The following is a 23,590-nucleotide window of genomic DNA, read 5'->3' as shown; positions in this document are numbered from 1 at the left end:
AGAGAAGCATCGATCAGACCCTCAAACCTCACAGGGAAGGCAGGGGAGGGTGGGGGTAAGGGGAGAGATCAACCAAAGGACTTGTATGCATGCATATAAGCATAACCAATGGACACAGACACCAGAGCGGGGTGAGGACATGAGCGGGGGTGGGGAGGGGAGTAGAAGATAAGGACACATGTAATACCTTAATCAATAAAGAAAAAAAAAGGAATGGACTATTGATACATGCAACAATATGAATGAATCTCAGATACACTAAGTGGAAGAAAATTCATACATATTATTTCATGTAAATAAATGTCGAGAAATGTAAACTAATCTCCAGTGACAGAAAATAGACCAGTGGTTGCTTGTGGGGCGGGGGGGGGGGGAGGAAGAGGAAGGACCAAAAAGGAAGGATGACAGGAGGCACAGGAGATTTGGAAGTGATAGAAATGTTCATTATTGATTGTAGTGATGTTATCACAGGTGTAAACATTTGTCAAAACCAATCATACCATATACTTTAAATATGTGCAGTTTTCCGTGTATCAATTAAATCTCAATAAAGGTATTAAAATACATATGAGGAATAAAAATATAAACTTAAATTTGGAAAACTGAGAGATGAATTAAAAAAATAAAAGCAAAGAAATTAGCAAAAGGACTCAGAACTAGAAAACAACAGTAAGATGAGAGAATCACAAAAGCAATACCTTTCTTTGTAACTTTAAGGGCTAGAACTAGGATGTACAGTGCCCGGGGGGAAAGTTCTACTGCACCTGGCTGGACCAGGTTGCACCAGAGAAATATAAGAAGGGGAATTATACAATAAATCACACAGAGAAGCATATTTGTAACATTTTGTAAGTTTTGTTTCTTCTATACCATCTATTTAATCAATTGTTTATTGTAGGTATAATCTTTTTGTGACTAAGAGCAACAGAATAATTTAAAATTGAATAGCAATGAAAACCATAATAGTGGTTATCTAGAATCTGCTGAGTGACTAATTGTATCATGATATCTAATATCCACTAATCATTTTTATTATTATTATTGATTTCCGAGAGGAAGGGAGAGGGAGAGGGAGAGAGAGATAGAATCATCAATGATGAGAGAGCATCATTGATTGACTGCTTTCTGCACACGCACACCCACCACACCCCACACCCCACCCCCACCCCAGGATGGAGCCAGCAACCTGGGCATGTGCCCTGACCAGGAATCGAACCTTGACCGCCTGGTTCATAGGTCAACACTCAACCACTGAGCTACACCAGCTGGGCTAATACCCACTAGTCTTCACATGTATCATGCTCCTAGCTAAAATCAGTCCCTGCACCTAGATTCCAAGTTCTCTCTCCTACACAAAAATTCACTCCAGCATTTCTCCACTCTTTTCTCTCCAAAAATTTTTTTCTGCCTTCGGGAAGATACCATACTGATTTTTTAAAAATTGGAAACTGTTATTCACCCATCTTAATAAAAGCTTCTCCTGGCCCCAGACAGTTACCCTGCCATTGGTTTACTTTGCTTTGCAATAAAACTTCAAAAGAATTGACCCATGTCTTCAATTCCTTTCCTCAAATTCTCTTTCAAACCTGACTTTTGTCCATATGATTCTCTGTCATTATCAAGTGATTTCCACACTGTTAAATCCAATGGCGAATTAGGTTGTTTTTTCTCTCTTCTTATTTGCTATGTTCTTGATGTTGTTAAATATTTAGAAAATTATCTCAATATTTATCTTTGTACTCATATTTTGTAAGGCCTTTATGAGAAAGTAAGCTCTGAGATTTGTTTGGAGTCAGGCAACTGAAGGATGAAAAATAAATAAGAGTGATTAAAGATTTGGGAAGTAATCTTTCTAATAATAGGATAAAGCATAAAGTCTTATTTTGTTTAAAGAAGAGAATATTAAGAAGGAAACTGCTTAAGAAGTATCTAGATATCTAAAAAGGCATTTATAAATGTATGTGGATATTGTTTTTCTCAGTCCAATATAAATGGAAACAAGGCTGAATTATATGGGGGGGGATATAATATTTATGGGGAGAAGCTAGCTAAGAAGAATTAGCAGAATACTGACATTTATTGGGCACCCACTATATACTTGAAGCAGGGCGAGAGGCAGAGATAGAGATATATATGTTATTTTATGAAAGACCTTACATCAGTTCGTATTCCATTCTGCTGTTGTGTTGCCCTGAGGGAAATAAATATAAATTTATAAATATTTGTATATATAAAGTAAATCCTGCTTTCCAATCTGTGGATTATGTGAAATTGTCCCTATTTTTAAAAAGGAATCTAAAAGAGAGTTTTAAAAGTCTTCCCAATTTCACACAGCAATTAAATGGGAGCCAAGAAAGGCAGGGAGGAAAAAAGCACAAAATTTAGTTAGAAAATCTGGTTTCCAATGTGTAGTTGGCCACTTTCTATCATTTGATTGTGAGAAAATTACTTCCACAGATTTCTAATACTTTATCTGTAAAATAAGAATACACACAAAGATTGTTGGAAAGATTTAATGGCAGAGTTTCAGTAAAAATATTTTGAATATAAAAATGAATAGCTTCAAATAATTTATGAAAGTATGGGCTTCCTTCTTGCTATAGGATTGAAGGTTAAATTAAAGAAGTCTAAATGCTCATTTTTAATGAGTAATATTTTGATATAAACTTCAAAAAATTGCTTCTGCCTCCAATTTTATTTGATTGCTTCTCATCTTCAAATTCATGTGGAATATTTCATTCTTGCCATTTAAAATTTCTTGATAGTCCATGCTTTATATTAATTTTGAGAGATTTTAGTTTCCTAATAAGAAAAGGAAGAGCAACTATAAAATCGTGCTTCTGTGAGTTATCACCTACCCCATATTCTCAGGGCGCACTACAAAGATATCCACCTACTGTGACATCCAGGTATAGGTCAGCCCTCATAAAACTTAGAGCCAACTGAGGATAGACATGAATAATGAAAACTACTTATAATCCAGAGACATATCGTAGGGATCTTAGGGCCAATAGGTTTAATATTTCTTGTGCCTCTTTATATATTACTCATTTACTGTATTGAAATTATTCTCCTTCCTCTCATTATTGGAAATCTCTAGAAATGGGCAAACCACACATAGATCCAATAATCAGATTGATCTGCTCACTAATCACGTGGGGGGGGGGGGCGGAATCTTAAGTCCTACAAGGCAAAGGAATCCATTGACTTGTAAATAAAACAGAAGTGAGACATTACTGTGCAATTTCAACCGAGTAAGATAATTAGACTCAGAGATGCCGCTTCCTGTTTCTCTGGTATAAACAAGGAGGCCACTCCACTGGCCTCTGCACAACCTGATGTCCGAAGGCCAATCCCTCTCTTGCCCTCCACGTTCCCTCAGGAGAACACTGGGTCGTGAGAGGATGCGAATTGGTGTAACTTTTCTGAAACGACTTGAGCTTCCCCTGCGTTTATATCCGTGTCATCTTATTCTACGACAAGCTAACATCTATTATTAATTGATGCACTAATTAAAGCCACACTTGCTGTTTCCATTAGCTTATTCCCTAAATTCTCCCGAGTTGGCTGTCTGGTTTTAATCAAAACCAAATGGTAGTCCAAGTTCCCAGCCTGGAGCAGCTAGGAGGAAGTCATTCAGGGGAGGCTCAGGCAAGCAGAAAAGATAAACAGATGAGAGTTCACAAAATCTGTGTCGGACGGAGGACGCAGATACTGTGAGCTGCTTTGGCGACGTGATTCAGGGACTCTGTCAGGCTGGAGGGAAGCAGTTGCAAGTGGTTCATGTCAGCAAGGCTGTAATAGGATCAAGATGGAGCCTGTCTCCTGCTTTGCCAGCCCTGAGCTTGTGTAACTGGAGGATTCTGAGGAGAGAGAACGCTGCATGGGCCAGGACACAGACTCCTTGAATTTTGTGCAGGAATCTTGGGGTCGGGCAGCTCTTGGAGAAAACATTCCCTTTACTGGATTCTTGGGATTTTACTCACAGATCATCTCAGGTATAGTATGCAAGGCCGCAGCGTTTTAAAGCGGGAGAGGGGGAGAAGAGGATTTCACATTTAGAAGAATTACGGTATGAACACGAAATTTCGTCTTGCTCCCTTGAAAGATCTTTTGAAAGGAGAGCTGCAAAGGTATTTGGGTGAAGTTGTGTCTATACATTTAATAGAGTGGAAAAGTTGTCGGGGAGGGAGGGAACCGTGTTTTCTTTTTCTCTTTTTTCCCCTCATCAGCCATGCAGGCTAGAAAAAGCTCTAGGACTTTATGACTCTCCAGCTAATCACCTCAAGGGCTTTGACAAACTCACTTCAGTTCTGTGTAAAATCAGAACTCCTACACCGCCCAGGCGGGCTCTGCCTGCCTCTCCCTCTCCCCCTCCCTCCCCTCGTGCAGCCTCTCTCCCATGCACACTCCTCAGAGGCAGGAAATGCTTCCCAGGCAATCTGGGCCTGGTGGTGGAGGCCCCTTTCGCAAAACATCAGTCTGAGTCCAGGAGACAGAAGGCACTGGGAGCGTCTTGACAGGCTGCTGCTCCGGCTGAGGCTCCCTCCAGCTGCCCAGGGTGTTTTTGTTAGAATCACACGCTGCGCAGAAACTGCTTAGAATAGAGCCATGATCTCAACCACGAAATGTGAACTTATATTTTGGAGAAACTAACGGTCCGGACTTCTTGGCTAACCTGAGCGTTGAACAATGTCATGCCTTGGCGTCGCAGCTCCTCCTTGTCTAGGTAAGACGCTGTGGACGATCTATTTCTACGCTTGGAGGCAGTCTTTGGAGAGGCAGAAAGATGGGGATAAACGTTAGCCTCTTGCAGCAAGTGGTGGATTTCCTAGGTTTTACAGCTAAGCCATGAAAGCAGGAGTGGAAAATGTTTAGTGAGTAGAAAACTGTGAGTCAAATTGTTTTAGCAAAATGTCAATTCTAAAATAGGCTCCAGAGAGACTTGACTCTTTTCCTCCATAAACTAAGATGTTCTTTTAATCCCTTTTTATTCTTAACTTATTTATCAGTAGAGCTATCAGACCAACTTTCTGGTTCCATGGCATAATATGAAGCAAACGCATATTCTCACACATAAGTGCGAGGTATAAATGAATTCTTTTTATCTCCCTCCTTTTGCCAACAGGGAGAGTAGATAGCACTAGAGTGACTTTTCTTGATAGTGAATCTCCAAAGAATATTTTGTGTCTCATTTAAAATATGAAGATTGGATTCCTCAATATTTTCCCAAACCAGCTTTAACCATAGGCCAAGCTGCTAATGTACAGCTTAAATGTTTCATTAATTTTTAACAAAAGTAAATGCGTAACCTGTCCTAAGTAGTGTTTAATCTGAGTTTTAAAATGTTAAATATCAGAATTGGATTTAATTTATATTAAATTCCCTGAATTCACTACTCAAGTCATATTTTTGTGAATATTTTTGAATAACTAAAGTAAATCCCAATGACAATAACATTCATTATTACTATTTTAAGGCAGCTGGAAATTACTACAATTATATGAAAATCTGATCATGTGTTTATAATCATAAGATTACATTTCTACCAGGCTCTAGTCTTTTTAAGGTATCTTAAATGCTTAAATGTGCAACATATGAAAAAATATATCTAGTAATGACTAAAATGACATTGATTTTTAATGCGTAACATATTGTTATATTTATATTTCTGAATATTTAGAATGAAACCAATTATTTTATAAAAGTATTATACAATGGTATGTGAAGGGAACAAATGTTCACGTGTCTTTCCAAACCTATTAGATGAGCCCAAAATACATTAAATGAAAGATGAGAACTACTGGACAGTTGAGTCACAAGAAATTAAGTGTTGTAATTATAAACTTTTACCATTACAGGGTAACCATTTGTTGTATTAGCTAATTATTCTTAAATTCTATGCTTATATTGATGAATTTTAGCTATTCACTAACAAGTTAAGTCATGTTAGGACTTTAAAGTATGATAAAAAATAATCTATTTTTAAGTATGTTAAAAAAATATAAAATACTGACTTACGTAAACTATGACTCAATAAAATTCCTGAATAGACTTTCAAGGAAGGAAATAGTATAAGACATCACTCTTCTAACGCTGTGATGAGGTTGCCAGAGGAGCTAAGGAATCACATTCAAAAATGACCTGTCCAAGGTCACACCACTAGCTAGTAGAAGAGATAACAGTGGAACCACAGTACTGTCTTATAGTTCAGATATCTTTATACTACATCATCCTGCTCTCAAATAATAATTATGCAGAATAAAATATTCACATGTCCAGTAGGAGTCTACTTTTAGACAGAAAATTCTAGAAAAATAAAAACTGCCACCGGTGTTACAGTGTGTGTGTGTGTGTGGGGGGGGGGGATAATGATTTTTAAAAAGAACCAAATTTAGTAATAAAATTTTCTCAAGTCAAAGTTTAAAAAAAATTATTATGCCTTCAACAAACACTTTAAGGGAGCAACTTATTTGTGCCTATTTTGTTACATTTCATGATTATGCCAAGAAAATCAATCCATATGCTAATAATCACAGTAATTTTAAACGTATGTTACTTAACAAGGGCTAGAAAAGAGCTTGTCTGGTTCATATCCTTGTATTCAAGGGCATCATAATGAACTTGCCTAAACAATGATGGTCAGAGATTTTACTGCCCCCCATTGAAACTGGTTTAATGTACATAGACTTTCCTTCTCTGAGCTAACCTAAATTTCTGTTGCTGCAAGTCTATTCCAGCTCTATGGGTTTTTCCTCAGTGGAACTATTAAAAGCCTAAATGGACATATGAAAACATAAGTGTACATTTCTGGGACCAAAAAGCCCACTCCCTTTCATCTTCCCTTCTATAGCTTATACTCGATCCTTTAGTTGATTATGTCAATGCTGAGCCTTCTGCAAGACCCTTAAGCTGTAGAATACAGGATTTGTTACAGGACATAAATAAATGTCTGACCAATGCAATGTAAAATGGGAGAGCTGGCTGGATCATCTGTATCATACCTCATATGTGACAATATATGTTGCTCTGCATGCTGAAACCCAGCACTTTCCAAGCCTTTCTCATAAAAACTAATGCATGTCATTTCTAGGACATGCCATTTCTTTAAAGAAAATGTGTGCAATGATGTTTTTTTCTCTCATTTTTATGAAACAGATTGGATGTCATTACCATTTAAAAGTTACACTAGTCAATGCCTCCAGTGTCACCACACTCCACATTATTGGAATGAGGAATAAGTGCAGTAAAGAAATGGCCTGTATAACTGACTATATAATTCCTGGAGGGCCTGTAAAAGAAAGTACATCACTCTATTTTTTTCTTAAGGGCATTATCATTTTTTAAAACAAGAGAATTTTTAGGCATGGTATAACCTTACAGAGGATTGGGTCTTACAGGCCAAAAGTAAGTCTAAATGGAACATTTAAAATTTATCTTTTGTTTTTATCTTACTTGTTTCTTCTTGGAAAATGAATGAATTGGTGTCAGTAATCAATATTATCTTACAATGAGAATCTCTCCATAGATATCTTACAGTACAGCAAAGATCTGAGAGATAACCTAGATCTGGATCAGAGTATTATATCATCAAAATAGATTAATGTCAAGAATTTAGGAGATGAGGATTTAAAGAGGATGAGGGAACAGTAAAAAATCTCCAGATTTTAGGAAGTGGCATGAGTATTGTCCCTTCTTCCCCCACATGAATGCTAAGCCCCTGTGTGTATCACTTAAACTAAACAGGTTTATGGAGAAGCCCACCTACAGATTGAATTTGATGTGGATGTAGAAATACAACATTTACTTCTATGGCTCTATTTTGGCATTAAACTGCTAGTCAGTTCACAGAGTTTTGAGAAATAGATGGGCTTAGTTTTCTAGGAAGTTAAAGAGAATAAAGATGAAATGCGGACCTTGAGACCTAGTTAAAAATAGATTGTTTATTTTGATCCAGTGAATTATAGAGTATATAAGTGAACATGAAAAGATTATACAGGAACTCTGACACACGAAAAAAAAAAGCTGTAAAGCAATGCAAACAGTATGCATATGAATTTCATATTAATTGAGATAGATGGGTAGAGCCCCAGCTGGTTTTGCTCAGTGGTTAGAGCATCGGCCCATGGACTGTAGGGATCACAGGTTCGATTCCGGTTAAGGGTATATACCTCGGTTGTACCTCTATCCTCAGCCCAGGCCATGGCACATGTGGGAGGCAGCCTGTTGATGTGTCTCTCTCACATCAATGGTTCCCTCTGTCTCTTCCCTCCCTTCCACTTTCTCTAAAAATCAATTAAAAAAAAATCCTCTGGTGAGGATTAACAAAACAAACAAACAAAAAAGATAGATCGATAGGAAAAACTATTGTAGCTAGTTGTATGTGTGGAAAGGTTGTTTGGGGTTAGACTGAATTGAAGTGTTTTAGCAATACAATTCAAATAATTCAAAGATGAAATTGGTCCTATTAATGGAAATGAGATCAGAAGAAACTACCAAAATCAGAGAACCAGTTTAGAAATTCAGTGTTTCTTTTTATTCCCAGAAACTAGCAAAATACCTAACATGTCAGGTGTTATCAATACCTGCCTGTCAATAAATGTTTGTGGAATAAATAGGATGGAAAGAGGAAAGAAAGCAAAGCAAAACCAGTCTTGAAGAGTGGGCATTGTGGGACTTTTTTCCCAAACCTCCTGTAATGATAGCATAATAACTTTTAAAGTGGAAAGAAAATAAGAGGTTGTCAAGAGTCATCAGAGCCTGAGGCCAGAGGTTAACAACACTCTCATACGATGCTATTACAAATTCAGTACGAGCTAGAAGGAAGCATGAGCATCCAGAAATAGTTTGAAATTGAACGTTACATAAGGCCAGTGAGAGCAGCGCACTAGTGAGTTCTCCACGATTTAAACGGAGTGGTGTACTCAAAAGCCCAATGGGCAGTCAGATACTGGCTCTAATTTGCATCTTTTCCACTTGATGCTCTATGATTTGAAACATGCTCCGTAACTACCTTAAGCTTCTGCTTTTTATTGGTAAAGTGGGGAAGATAAAGAAAATATTTACATCACCGGGTCATTTGAGTGTCGCATGAGATTTTGTATGTGGAAATTGTTTTGCATACAGTATAACAAACAAATATTTTGTTTAAAAAAGCATAAGTCAATCGAGAAAGAAAGAATCATGGTGTTTCACGTTTTTGGTCAAAATCGCTCATCTATGTTGAAATAACATGGGCATCCAAGGGATGGGTCCAGCTCATACTCAGCCATGGATTCTGCAACTAAGATCAACCAAACACTAAAGGAGTCATTGGCATTGTCTTTATCAGCATCAGTATCAAGTCAGTTAGCATCAAGTGAGTTCTTGCAATATGTCATGAGTTAAGTATTCTATATGCACTATTAGCTCATCATTGTTCAATATTATTCTTTTCCCCTCAACAATTTATTATTATTCCCATTATAGACATGAGAAAACTGAAGAATACAAACTTAAGTAACTAACCCAAATCACCGGGGGGAGGGGGGGCGGGGGGGTTGATGGGGGGAAAATGATTCTTTAACAGACATCCTGCCTCCACAAAAATGGAAGCTTTTTGTTACTATTATCATGATCATCAAAAGTTTCGAATGCACCTACTATTAACTGGATTCAGAGAAGAACACTTGGTCATAGAACCAAGCTTAAATGCACATAGATTAGATGGCAAAGTAAAATGAAAACTATAGATATTAAATACAGAGGATGAAATTGACCCCTGGCAGGATGATACCGACCTAACCGAAGTAGCCAAGTTCCCAATGATTTCATATTCAGGATTTTAGGGAAAGTTGTGCTATTTGAACGACTGAAGTCTTAGTATCCTGTTATCACCTAGCTATCTGAGCACCTGTGTTGATGTAGTCATATCTCTTATTTATATTTAGTGATTACTGTGCCTATCATTAGAGTGTTCTTAGAAATGATAGCAAAGCTAAAAATAGTGGCTCTTAAAGCAAAGCCACATATCACCATGCTGTTGATAAAGCATTATATTCCCTTGTTGAATAGAAATCTCTTTTTATAATAAAGCAAAACTGCATTTCAGTCTTACTGATTTGCCATCCAAAGAAAAAGGCAGCCAAACTCTTGATATTAAATTTAACTCTAAGGTATTTCCTGTTGCATGAAAAATTCCATGTGAAACAAGTTCAGAGCAAAGGCAATACTTTTCTTTGGTTATAAGGGATTCTGTAGATAAGGAAATATCAAGGCAAAAAAACATAAACGATTAATTATTCACTAATGAATTTAATTGTAGAAATATCTAAGATACACTGTAGTTCTGAATGCTCAAAGAATTCTGCATAGGACAGGACACTGTTATTAAGAATACTGTGTACTCTTTTAAAAATAAAACATGGAAGCCCAAAGAAAATACAGATATCTGGAAATTATTGCAAACATGATGCAATATTGTCCACCATGATTATGTTAATTCTGGGATCTCTTGAAAGCAATTACCCTCAGAAAAGTCTCAGTGCTATCAGGCAATATCATTAAAAGTTCCACGATTTCCTCAAATTACATGTGGGTTGCTTAAGAAAACGTTAAGAGAATCTGCAAACCTGGCGGAACTGAGCTATAAAGTGGTGGCAAGTCAAACGTTGCCAGTATCTGGGCTCCTCCCTGCAAGAAAATTAGAAACTACTAAGACTACATTAAATAGCAGGAACTTGGAGGTAAAAATAGAAGGTACCGTGGAAATAATACCTTGCAGTCTTGTAGCGCCCTGCTCTGTTCTGATGAGCTGTTTCCAGAGGATTGACAGCTAATTTTCAAGCTTGCCTGATTGCTGGAATATCTTTGCCTCTGAAAGCTAAGAATGAGAAGAAGTTTTCCAAGCTCAGGAAAAGTGAGATATACATAAAAATAGGAAAATATTAAAGAGAATGTTTTTAGTTAGATACCACTCCTTTTTTTTTTCTAAAGACAAAAAAAAAACTGATGGGAGGTTGGGTGTGTTTCTTGGAAAAGGTGATGTACTACTTATTCCACTGACTTCGTTCATTATAGGTGGTTCATTCTATAATTTACTAAAATTGTTAATGTTTTCCAGACAGTCTAAAGGCATGAAAGCTATTTCATATATAATATTGAAAGCTGCATTAAGCATTTGCCAATAAAGAATTTTAACAGGAAATTTTTTCCCCACCAACAGCTAATGAAGCATAATAAATAAATACCAACATTTGGCAAAGGATGTAAAAGTAGATGGATAATTTTGTGAAGGAGTAAGACATAGACTACTACTAAAGAAAGGAAATCTACATGAAATCAAATGGAGAGAAATTCTTATATTGTATTCTGAAAGGTTTCTCTCTCTCCCACAGCCTAATTTGGATTAGGTAGCATGAATAGCTTAAAGAAAAGGCACTAAGCCCTGACCGGTTTGGCTCAGTGGATAAAGCGTCAGCCTGCGAACTGAAAGGTCCCAGGTTCGATCCCAGTCAAGGGCATGTACCTTAGTTGTGGGCACATCCCCAGTAGTGGGTGTGCAGGAGGCAGCTGATTCTCTCATTGATGTTTCTGGCTCTCTATCCCTCTCCCTTCCTCCCTGTAAAAAAATCAATAAAATATATATTTTTTAAAAAAAGAGAAAAGGCATTAATTGTTTTTTTTTACTAACAGTTGGCCACTCTAACTAGACTCATAAAAATGCTTTCTTAAATGTGTTGTTATTATCTTTTCTTCCTATTTGTCCATACCTTTACATAAAAATTTAAGAAAAATTATATCTGTTCTATGATTTCTTGCTGCTCTTAGGCATCTTGTATATGCAACATCAGTTTGGCAATGAAAAGCAATCCTCTGCATGTTGCCATTGATTCAGGGGCAATAGGAAGATGCCAAAAGGTACGCAGTTTAGTTTGTTAGATAATTTTTTCTTTGACATCTCCATAAAAAAATGATTTCATTTTAGCTTCCACAAATGCTCACTGTAATAAAGATTTCCTTTGACATTAGTGAGCGCACCTTTGAAGAGCTGTGTTAATCTGTGATGCTGTCTGTTTCTGTGTTGTTGATTCTGTTCTAATTATCCAATTTAATTCCAAGTGTTTGGGGCACTCACTATGTGGAAAGGAGACTTCTTGAGAGTAGGCTAAGATACATTAAGATTTCAAATCACTGAAGATGTCCCCAATCTCTCCATCTCACTGGACCCTTTTCATGTAGTAACAAAGCAGGCTGGTATTGAAGTGTTCTTTTCTTGATTTAGCTGCATTCTCTATTCTTGCAAGACCGCATTTCAAGAGAGTTTAACCTACTTTTAATTAAAAGATTTTCTCCCTTGTATCTTTTCTTCCTTCCTAGAGTTACTGAGAACTTGCTACGTGACAGATATTACACATCTATATACTTTAGAGTAGCAGGAGAAGCACAGGTCCTAGGAATTTAACATGGAACGGGTAATTAAGAAGAAAGACACGAAGGGAAGCCAGAAGTAACGCTAGCTATTCAAAGAAAAAGTAGACAAAATAAAGAGAAATAGGCAGTACTATTATGACTTTATTTTCCCTTCTAAATATGAGGAATTGTGTGAAGGCGTTTAACAATTATCCAGGGGGGGTCAATCATATATACATGTATATGATTATAAGAATATATATATATATTTATATATATATATTTATATATATTTACTAGGGGCCCGGTGCACGAAATTCGTGCACTGGGTGTGGGGCGGGGGTGTCCCTCAGCCCTGCCTGCCCCCTCTCACATACTGGGAGCCCTCAGGCGTTGACCCCCATCACCCTCCAATCACAGAATCGGCCCCTTGCCCAGGCCTGATGCCTCTGGCCTAGGCGTTCAGCCTGGGCAGCGGGGACCCACAGTGGCAGCGGCCCTGCGATCGTGGGCTTCGCTTTAGGCCCAGGCAAGGGGCCCCTAGCTCCTGGGACTGCCAGCTTCGACCGTGCCCAGCTCCCATCACTGGCTCCACCCCTACTTCCTGCTATCACTGGCCAGGGCAGAAAAGGCACCTGATTCTCCGATCATGGCTGGGGGGCAGGGCAAAGGCGGCCCTGGGGCCGCCTTTGCCCTGCCCCCCAGCTCTTAGCTCCCCCCTGGGTTTCTGATCACTGTCAGTGGCAGGGGGCTTCTTCCTGCTTTCCCGTTTGCCTCCCTGCATTGTGCCTACATATGCAAATTAACCGCCATCTTGTTGGCAGTTAACTGCCAATCTTAGTTGGCAGTTAATTTGCATATAGCCCTGATTAGCCAATGAAAAGGGTATCGTCGTACGCCAATTACCATTTTTCTCTTTTATTAGTGTAGATATATATATATATATATATAAAATTTAGAATTTAATATAATATAATATAAAACTGTGTTCTGAAAAGAGAAAACAAGATACCCACATTCGAAGGAATGAATCAAACAGTTGCTGTCTTTTCAAGAGTTGAGAGTGTGGTGTCCAAGAAATTAGAACATAACCGAGAATTTCTCTTTTCATATGTACTTACTCATTTAATTCTACTTACATATTATTTTCGATGTCTTAAACTTCTATCCAGGTAATATTTTTAAAAGACTATAGTTAAGAGGATTACCGAGAATACCTGTCCTGAATTCCAGGAGTTCCCAGAAGGCTTGGGGAGGAAAGGAAGCCATTGTAGAAATCACTTAAGAACCCCATGAAAAACTGCACTGACATTGGTGGCCAAAAATAAGTACCAAACTGACATCTTTATTTTGCTGAAAGTGTGGGGCAAGTTTGTGTATAATTGTGAGGGGGGGCGGGGTGCTGAGTGGGGAAGGAACAAAGGGGAATAGTTTGGTCCTATTGAATATATTATAGGAGAAAATGCAAGCATACAGGGGTGAGCAAAAGTAGGTTTTTCAGTTGTTTGTATGGAAAAATATATAATACTAGAGGCCCGGTGCATGAAATTTGTGCACTGGAGGGGTTCCCTCAGCCCAGCCCGCACCCTCTCACAGTCCAGAACCCCTCAGGGGATGTCCAACTGTGGGGAGCAGGCCTAAGGCAGCAGTTGGACATCCCTCTTGCAGTCCGGGACCCCTCGCTCCTTACCGCCCACCTACTTGCTGCTCTTTACTGCTTAGCTCGCTGCTTCTTAATGCTTCCATGAAGGCGGGAGAGGCTCCTGCGACCACTGCTGCACTCACCAGCCGTGAGCCCGGCTTCTGGCTGAGCAGCACTCCCCCTGTGGGAGCACACTGATTATCAGGGGGCAGCTTCTGCATTGAGTGTCCCCTGGTGGTCAATGCGCATCATAGTGATGGGTCATCCTGGTTGTTCTGCCATAACGGTTGCTTAGGTTCTTATTATATAGACTTGAGGCCCAGTACATAAAATTCATGCAGGGGGATCAGTCCTTCAGCCCGGCCTGCACCCTCTTGCAATCTGGGACCCTTCGGGCATGTCCGATTGCCAGTTTAGGCCCAATCCCGCAGGGAGTCGTACATCCCTCTGACAATCTGGGACCACTGGCTCCAACCCGCTCGCCTGCCTGCCTGATCAGCCCTAACCACTTGCCTGCCTGCCTGATCACCCCCTAACCGCCTCTGCCTCAGCCCCTGCCACAGCTTCATCCAGAAGGTCATCTGGAAGGACATCTGGAATGACGTCCAGAAGGTCGTTTGGCTGTCCAGTCCAATTAGCATATTACACTTTTATTATTATAGACTAGGGGCCCAGTGCATGAATTCATGCACCTTGAAAGGAACTGTGGGCTGCGAGGCTGTGGTAGGCACAGGGGTGAGTCTTAGCCCATCCCCTGTGCCCCCGCCCAGCCCCTCCCACTGCGGCCCCCAGTCCCATCTGTCAGCAGCCCTGCTCCTGCCACCTCCGCTCCCATATACTGATGGCACTGGCCCTGCTCACATGCACTGATGGTGTGGAGCAATTGGGGCCAGTGCCAGCAGTGGGTGCGAGCAGTGGCTGCTGCCCCGATCGCCCCTCAGGAGCAGGGGGAGGTGTAGAAGCCCTCAGGGGCAATCAGGGCTGGCAGCCACCTCTTGTACCCACTGATGGCACCAAGTGATCAGGACTGGCACCAGGCACCAGCAGTGGGTGCAAGCGGGGCTGTTGCCAGCAGCTGGTGCGAGTGCTGGGTAGGACCGCAGTGTGCGGAAGCAAATAATTTTCAGTAACCATCAGAGGTTCACCCTGATGACAGCAACTGGCACCCCTGCTCACCTGCTCCACCATCCCACCGCGGCCAACACCCGCCATGTTTCACACACGCCCCCTGGTGGTCAGCGCACATCATATTGACCAGTTGTTCAGTTGTTCCGCCGTTCAGTCTACTTGCATATTAGCCTTTTTATTATATAGGACAAGAATAAACAAGACTAAACTCTGTGTTTCGCCTACTCACAACTGTAAACTTACTTTTGCCCAACACTGTATTTATGCATCAACTCAGTCTTAAAATTCCTGCTCTGAAACATATTAAAATTTAGATTGTTATTTAACATGCTTTCTGAAATTCATAGATAGGATACTTTTTTCCTATCTCAAGCAAAAGCACTCAGAAGCATAATACTTAGAAATTTGTAGCTATTTCTCCTGATATTTATTTCCATACTTCTAAACAATATTACATTATTTTTTTCATTTTAGACATTATAAGTTAATTTCCTACTATAGAAAATTAAACATTTGCTTTCTGAAACTATTCTGCCCACCATCCCTAATTCCACCCCCCACAAAACTCTATGCTTGGAAAATAGTTGGTGTATAATTTTTATTAAGTCAGTATTTACTGTTTGCATTGTCTTGGTTAGCAAAAAATTCCACAGCTAAGCCACTAGTATACAATGATTACATTTCCATTCTTTAAAACATTTTATTTAGTCCTTGCTGGTGGGCTCAATTGGTCGGTGCTTACACCAGGAGCTGACGGGTTCTTGGTCAGGGCACATACCCAGGTTTCAGGTTCAATCTCCAGTCGGGTGCACGCAGGAAGCAACCAATCATTACCTGTCTTATATAGAGTATTAAGAAATCTAATATCGTTCTGAAACCCAATACCTAATATATAATTTTTTTTTCTTTCTCTGATAATATTTATGATCATTTGTTTACTTCTAAATTTCTGAAATTTCACAATAATGTTTCTTGTGTGATCTATTTCTGTTCTTTGTATTACTGGATATTTCATGGATTCTCTTCAATCTTAAAACTAAGTTCATTAGTTCTGAGAAATTATCTGGCATTCTTTTTCTTTGAAAAATTTCTTCCATTAGTTTTCTCTGAAATGTTCCATAGAAATGTGTTTCCAATGTGTGACCAGTGAGTTTTCAAGTTGTAAGTAATTCTCTGGAGCTTATTGATGCTTCTGTTATCTTCTCTAAAGAGGTGATTCTAGAATAGTAAAAATCTGAAGCCAAAAAGAAAGAAAGACTTCACCCATAGAGTAGGAAATATATCTCAACTCCCATTTGACCTGGAAATATTGGAAGCAGGAAATTTCCCACAGAGGACCTCGTTCAGGGGGTTCCTCCTCTAGAGGCCCTATTAATGTTTGCACCATCCCAACACTACTTGGAAGGAAGGGACAGACAAAGGAAGAAAGAAAGAAAGGATTTTTACAAAGACTTTCAAAAGTCAGGACTTTTTTAAAATATATTTTTATTGATTTCAGAGAAGAAAGGAGAGAGAGAGAGAGAGAGAGAGAGAGAGAGAGAGATCCATGCCTCCTACTTGGCATCAAGCCCACAACTGGGGCATGTGCCCTATGATCAGAATCGAACCCGGGACCCTTCAGTCCTCAAGCCGATGCTCTATCTATTGATCCAAACCAGCTAGGGCAAAAGTCAGAACTTTTACAAAGACTTCCCAAGCTGGATTCTAGTCAATTCAAATGATTTAGAAAATGGGGAAGGAGGGAGGGAGGAAAGAAAGGGAGAGAGGGAAGAGGGAGAGCGAAAAGGAGGGAGAGTAAATGCCCCCCTCCTCTGTGTTAAATTTTCTGTGGCATTTGTGGCCATGTGAGAACTTATTGTCCTTGTTTACATGAGTTTCTACCATAAAGTTGTAAGCTTCTTTAGGAAAGGTAGAATACAGTATATTATTTAGGTTTATATTCCCAATGTTTAGCACAGTGTCTATGGCACTGAATAAACATTTGTTAATGAATGATGATGGGCAGACAGTGTTGCCATCAGTTCTACAGTACTGCCAACTTGATTTCAGCCACAAGTCCTTCATTTTTATCATGTTCTCCCCGGCTATAGAATGACCAGGAGTGATTATTACCAGGCTCTTCTTCCTTAGGGACAGCTCACTACCAGGCCAAAAAGTAAGGTATGTGTTTATATCCGCAATAAGTTCAAGGGAAAGCATGATCACTTGATATCAGATATATGTCAGTGATTCTCAATAGAATGTATTCCTTTGATGTCGTTTTGAGTGCAATTACAATTAATTTAAAAATAAATTCTATATGCTATGAAGTACTTATTTTATGGAGTGTTAGTGCTACAAAATTAGCCGAAACAATAAATTTGCAATCACTTTGTATCTAAACATCCTATGAACTAATATCACAAACAGTAAAGTTGGACATTTCACAATTATTTTTCAGAAATGTTACATAATTAGAGGTACATACAGTCTCATGTAATATTAATACAGTGGTGTTTGAACACATGCATTTAAGAAGTGAAAAATCCCCATGGAAATTCACTTCATAAAATCAACACCCTGGAATGACCTATACTTTTCCAGATCCTTCATCCAAATCCTCAGCAACTGAGCTTATTCTGAATGAAATTGCGTAAAAAGGCTTACCCAAAAAATGTAATAGAAATTTACAAAATAAGTAGTCAGTAGTTAAAAATATAATTTTTATTTGTTGTTGTTGATTTCAGAGAGAAGAAGGGAGAGGGAGAAAGAGATAGAAACATCAATGATGGGGGAGAAAATCATTTAATGCTGCCTCTTACACAGCCCCTACTAGGGATCAAGCCCACAACTGGGCATGTGTCTTGACCGGGAATCGAACCATGACCTCCTGGCTCATGGGTCAAGGCTCAACCACTAGGCCATACCAGCCAGGCTAGAAATATAATTTTTAATAAGGCATTCTGATGAGGTGGTCCATAGGGAAAGTCAGAACTTCGACAAAGACTTCACATCTTCCTGGCAGGATGGCTTCTAAGCAATTCAGATGACTTAGAAAATGAGGCCAATAGGCTGAGACGTGATTGAAAAGAATCCAGTGTTCCATCTCATTAATATTCTGTTCAGCCTTTAGATCATGGAGGCAGATTTTAACATAAATGTTATAACTCCGAATTTAAATAGGAAGTATGAATATGAAAGCTTGTGGAGGTAATTTTTTTTAAATCTATCAGACCCCAGGATATTATGGGATGAGCACTCAAAATGTAGTGATGGTTGTCATAACAATAATTAGGACATTTTTCTTGAAAGAAAAGACAGTGTACATTCACAGGAATAATTTGAAAATAATCAAAAAACCTAGATTAGAAATTAGGACAGAGTAATTAAGACTATGTTGGAAATATCTAATTTATAATCTCTCTGTGTAGCTAGATTGTCTCAGGACTTGTTGAACTGTCTTCCTGTGATATAAAAATATTGACATACTTGCCAAGGTTGAGTAAAATAAGTTAGTTAATATTAAGATAAGGTCTTAAAGGCAAAATTTAGTGTAATCTCTTCTCTAAGGGGTTAATAAAACTCTTATTTCTTCTTAGTAAAAGAAATGAAGCCAGAATTCAGTCTCAACTGAAATGTAAATGAGGCTTAGGAATGACACAGTAATACCACTTGGCATTTCTTAAGTTAGCCCTCTCTTTCTACACTGGATAAAAATAAAGAAAAGAAAGCCTCTAAAACAGAACCTCCCTATTACAACCCAAATTTGCCCATAAAAGCAAAATTTTTCTGACCTGCATCTATGCGTTTTTTCCACTTTCTGTAGCCTCCCACACTGTAATGACTTATGCATGGGATTCGGGGTCTTTCTATTTTCTTCTGTGTGGAGAATGAAGGCCCACATGGAAAATGTGAATGCTGACCATTTTCAAAGATGGTCACAGACCTCTGAGGGCACCAAAGAGTATCCAGAAAGGTATTTGGTCAGACTGAGGAACCAATTTCTAGTACATTCCTTAACTTCATTGGTCTTCACAGGATGGGAATATTTACCTTTCTGGCATGTGCTTAGAGCTTAGTCAGAATAGCTTGAAATTTTTGGTGAGGAGTCAGTCCTTTTCAATAGCCTGAAGTGACCCAAAACCAGCACAGCAGTTAATCTTGTTTACAACTGAAATCAATAAGCCAATCCATGTTATGTGCTGAAAGTCCCAATGTGGAGTCAAAACTAGAAGTGTCTGCGTTTTGAATGGGATTTTTCTTTTACAGTCCATGAATTTGCTTTCATTACAGAACAACATTTTGTAAGGCTGAGTTTACGCTGGTATAATTTGTTTCCTTTAACTAAGGGTTTGAATAATTCAAAGTAAAAAGTATGGATACCAAGAATGTGTTTATATTCTGACCTTATCTCATGCCTGGTTTTCTTGTTTACTTAAATTTTTATGACCAAATTCTAACAGAAGTATACAAACTAAACTCCATGCAAGCCAAAGAGACTGAAATTTCTGAAGAATTATCCCAATTGTCTTATCATTCTCACATCTTCCTTTTGGTTCCCCTGAATTCCTGCCTCTGGAGTTTAGATTTTATACATACTACAGATATGTGGAAGGAAGGGGTGGAGGTAGGATCTCATTGCACAGAGACAATGAAGTGTGTTGGCTATCTCATCCTGGCCTTAGAACCAGGACCTAGTTTGACTACTGGCTTACTTCCTAGATGTATCTATAACCATGAACAAGTGATTGAATTTCTCTTAGCCTCAATAATGCTAGCTAGAGCCAGTAGTAGCAGGAATACTATGCATGTAAATGTATTTATCCTGAGTCATTGTAAATGGTATGTGCTATGCTTTCTTATCCATGAATTATATGTTAATATGAGCTAAACTGGATTATTTCATGTTTCTTAGTCACTCCCTGGAGTGAATACATCCTGAGCGTTTGGGATCTGTATTAGCTCTTTCACACACTAATACTTTACAAATGCTGTCTCTATAGCTCAAATTTTGCATGAACAGTTCCCTGATGGCCTTTGTTGAAATTCAAACCGAACAGCAAATAGATTTCTGTCAAGACTTGTGTTCACAAAAGTAAATGAGGAAAGCATGTAAGCTAGCACAACAAGTTTCTTGCTGTGAATTTTATCAAGTATTGCAATCCAAATATTTCCTTACTGAAGTTTTCAATGTTCAATAGTTATATCTGTATTCATTAATAGATTGATCAATCCAGCTGCCTTTTAAAACACTGTCAATGATTATTTTATCATAAATATCCAATGTGAAATTTTCTCCTTATATCAAGCTGCTTCTTAAAGAAGTAATACTATTAAAGTTATTAAGCAGAAATTTTACAAACTCTCTAATTTAATCTTTCTAGCATAGGTTAAGGGCTCCCTTTTCCAAGTTATATTTTCATTTTAGAATCATGTCCTGAACTATATATATGTATTTTTTTAAATTTTTTAATAGGTGGTGAAATGAGAATACTCACTCTCTTCTTCAGTCAGCGAATTTGAAGTTCTTTCATCAAGTTCCATCTCCTTTTGTCTCACATGGAATGTATTTCTGTATCTGTTGTTAAACTACAATGACATGTCTGTAGCTATCAGGAAGAGAAGCTGGGAAGAACATGTGACCCAATGGATGGGACAGCCTTTTAGTTCTGATGCTCATAACACAGCATGTCATCATGGACTCGTAGCTGACAGCTTGCAGGCAAGTATGGAAAAAGATGCAACTCTAAATGTGGACCGCAAAGAGAAGTGTGTTTCACTACCGGACTGCTGCCATGCATCAGAGCTGAGAGATTTTCCTGGGAGGCCAATGGGTCACATTTCAAAAGAAGGGGATGAAAATGACAGCCAGGAAGGTGAAGATCAGTTTCTTTCTCTGGAAGCCAGCACGGAAACACTAGTGCACATTTCTGATGAGGATACCGATTCTGATCTGTATCTTACAGATGATAAACAGATTTTAACTTCCCAGGGGCACGGAACCTCAGACCAACATAGCGTCCAAGGAGCAGGCTCCTTCGTCAAGACGCTGCCTATCACGGAAACAAACCAGGATTCTTACCACTCCTGGGGAGTGGCTGGTGGAGCTGAATTAGCACTAGAAGAAAGTGGGGAGAGGAAAGTTATTGACATTATAAGCAAAAGCCTGGAGCTTTGTAATGATATAAGCTTAAGTGAAATAAAAGATGCATCCCAAATACATGTATGTGAGTCGTTGAATGTGAACGATACTGTGCCTGAGAAGCAATTGCTTAATTCTGCTGTAATTGCTCAGCAACGAAGGAAACCCGACTTCCCTAAGGAGGAACATGAAAGAAACACCTGCTGTGTAGTGCAAGATGAGTTTTTCGCTAGCCCTTGTGCAGACAGGGGACTGCCATTATCAAAAGCAGATCCTGGGGGCTGCCTTCTGCAGCCTCCTTCCTGCCCTGGAGGAATGTCCGCTGAAAATGGCCTGCAGAAGAGTGGTTGCTCAGAACATCAAAACAAAAGTCTTCCAAAGGTCAGCTCTGGAGATGGCATGCAGTGTTTACACTTAAAGGAACCTCTGACCACCCAGGACCCCACAGATAATCAAGTCAGACTTCGCAAGAGGAAGGTAAGACACGTGCGCAGACTATCTAGCTTTTGGAATGTTGTAAATATCCTTGTTTCCATCGCTTATTATTTTGGTAGCATGAAAGGGATATGTAGATGTTTCTTTTCCCCTATACTGTAGCTGTGTGACTCAAAGAGTATCTTGAGGAAACCATCAAAATATATAAAAATTAAACTATAATAACCTATCCATTTGACTAATAATATGTACAATGGTTTATGAACAATCTATTCTGAGGCTATATTGAAGACAGGATTGGTTTCCCTTTCTTCAATTGGAATTAAATAACATGAGAAAGATCGCTGTTCAAAGCCCATCTAAAGAGTAACCTCTATTTTTTTTTTTAATTTAATAACATTTATTTGGGCTTGTTTCCTTTTCCCTCTGAAAAGCATATTTTATCAAAGAAAAGTGGTATAAATTACATATTAAAAATGACCCCTTTATATATATAAAGGCAACAGTACCCCTGCCCCCAAAATATGCTGATATTATTTTAAATGTTACCCTAGCACATTTGTTATCGATGGGCATATCAACTTTTCTTTAACTCTTTACCCTAAAGGTAATAAGTAATTACCTGAAGGTAATTATTTATGCCCAGGTCCCCTGACTAATCTTGTAGATGCCCTGCTCCCCTAAGTAGTTTCTGGGTGAGGGAAGCAAGGATTTGAGTGGAGCTACATGAAGCAGGGGTTACTTAGTGAACTCTTGAACAAAGTTTGCCTTGCTTTTAGGATTTTTCCAAAAATCACCCCACAATGTAGTGCTCTATAATCCTGATGTAAATATAAATACAATTTCTTCTATAAATCCAATGTGGCCATTGGCATTGCAAACAGTGCAGATTGGACACTTTAGTGTGACATCCTTGCCCCTCTTTCAATATAATAATAATCCCTAATTGCAATTCTAACAAAGCTAATGTTCTCAGTTCTGTTCAACTGAGCTGTCTACCATGAGGAATAAAAATCTCCCACTCTCTTTATGGTGAAGAAATCTGGTTTCCATAAACTGTGGTTTCTCTAACAAACTAGATCAGTGACATGTCATAAGTCAGTTTAAGTGAAGTCAAACACTTTACAGCAAAGATCACTACGCTCCAGCTATATGCCAGCAGATCATTCTGTGCTTCTGGCCAACGCTTCCTGCCTGATATAAGTTGTAACAAAATGCTAATGCTCCATGAAGTTGTTCAGATTGGAATGCTCAGCTCACCTTTTCGGAAATTTCCATATACCCTATCAAATCTGTTGGAGGGAATGCAACAATGACATAAGGAAGTATTAACCAACCTATGACATAGCTCCCCGAAAATAAGACAAACCCTGCCCAACTGCTGACAGAAACATTAAACATTCCAGAAACATATGCTCACCACTTGGACATTTATATCAATACTAAGAATGCTGGAAAGAATTTGCTCTTGGATGTGTCACTATAGCATGGTTGCATTATGAGAGCTGTAATTATATACCATTTACAAGTTCTAACTTAAATACTCTATTTTAAGCATTTCATCATTCTGGAGTGCTATAGCATTATCTGGAGGAACATTTACTTTGACTCTACAACTCACTTGTGATGTCTTGTAATAAACAGTTTTAATAACAAAATTTTATGTTTGGAATTTACTCTGGAAAAGTATGGTTATAGGAGAAGCCTCTAGAACCAAAATGTGTACGAATTTTTGTTCTATTTGATACTGTTGAGTTAAAATACCTTTGAATTGGCAACTGGCCATTTTAGAACCTTACCAAAAGAAATAATAAAACAATTTCATAAAAAATATATATGCACAAAGATGTTCACAATTGTATTGTGTATTAGTG

At 38.6% G+C, this 23,590-nt stretch overlaps 1 protein-coding gene across 10 annotated transcripts in view; it reads left to right on the top strand.

Annotated features, from left to right (window-relative positions):
- The first annotated feature begins 4,128 nt into the window (after nt 1-4,128).
- DLC1 (DLC1 Rho GTPase activating protein) overlaps nt 4,129-23,590 on the top strand; it is a 377,601-nt gene continuing 358,139 nt past the window's right edge. For 2 of the 10 annotated variants that reach the window (XR_009451414.1, XM_059685549.1), the window contains exons 1-2: nt 4,130-4,729; nt 20,616-21,758. Coding sequence is in view for 7 of the 10 variants with exons in the window: in XM_059685549.1 (XP_059541532.1) it covers nt 20,739-21,758 (1,020 nt within the window). In the remaining 3 variants the exon portion in view is untranslated. Of the gene's footprint in view, nt 4,730-20,615; nt 21,759-23,590 lie in introns of all 10 variants that reach the window. The other 8 variants (XR_009451415.1, XR_009451413.1, XM_059685548.1 and 5 more) reach the window with 7 other exon arrangements.

The sequence above is a fragment of the Myotis daubentonii genome, chromosome 2, assembly GCF_963259705.1.
Source record: "Myotis daubentonii chromosome 2, mMyoDau2.1, whole genome shotgun sequence".
NCBI classification, from domain to species: Eukaryota; Metazoa; Chordata; class Mammalia; order Chiroptera; family Vespertilionidae; genus Myotis; species Myotis daubentonii.
The sequence above is the reverse complement of the archived record's forward strand: the minus strand, read 5'-3'. Positions and strand labels throughout refer to the sequence as shown.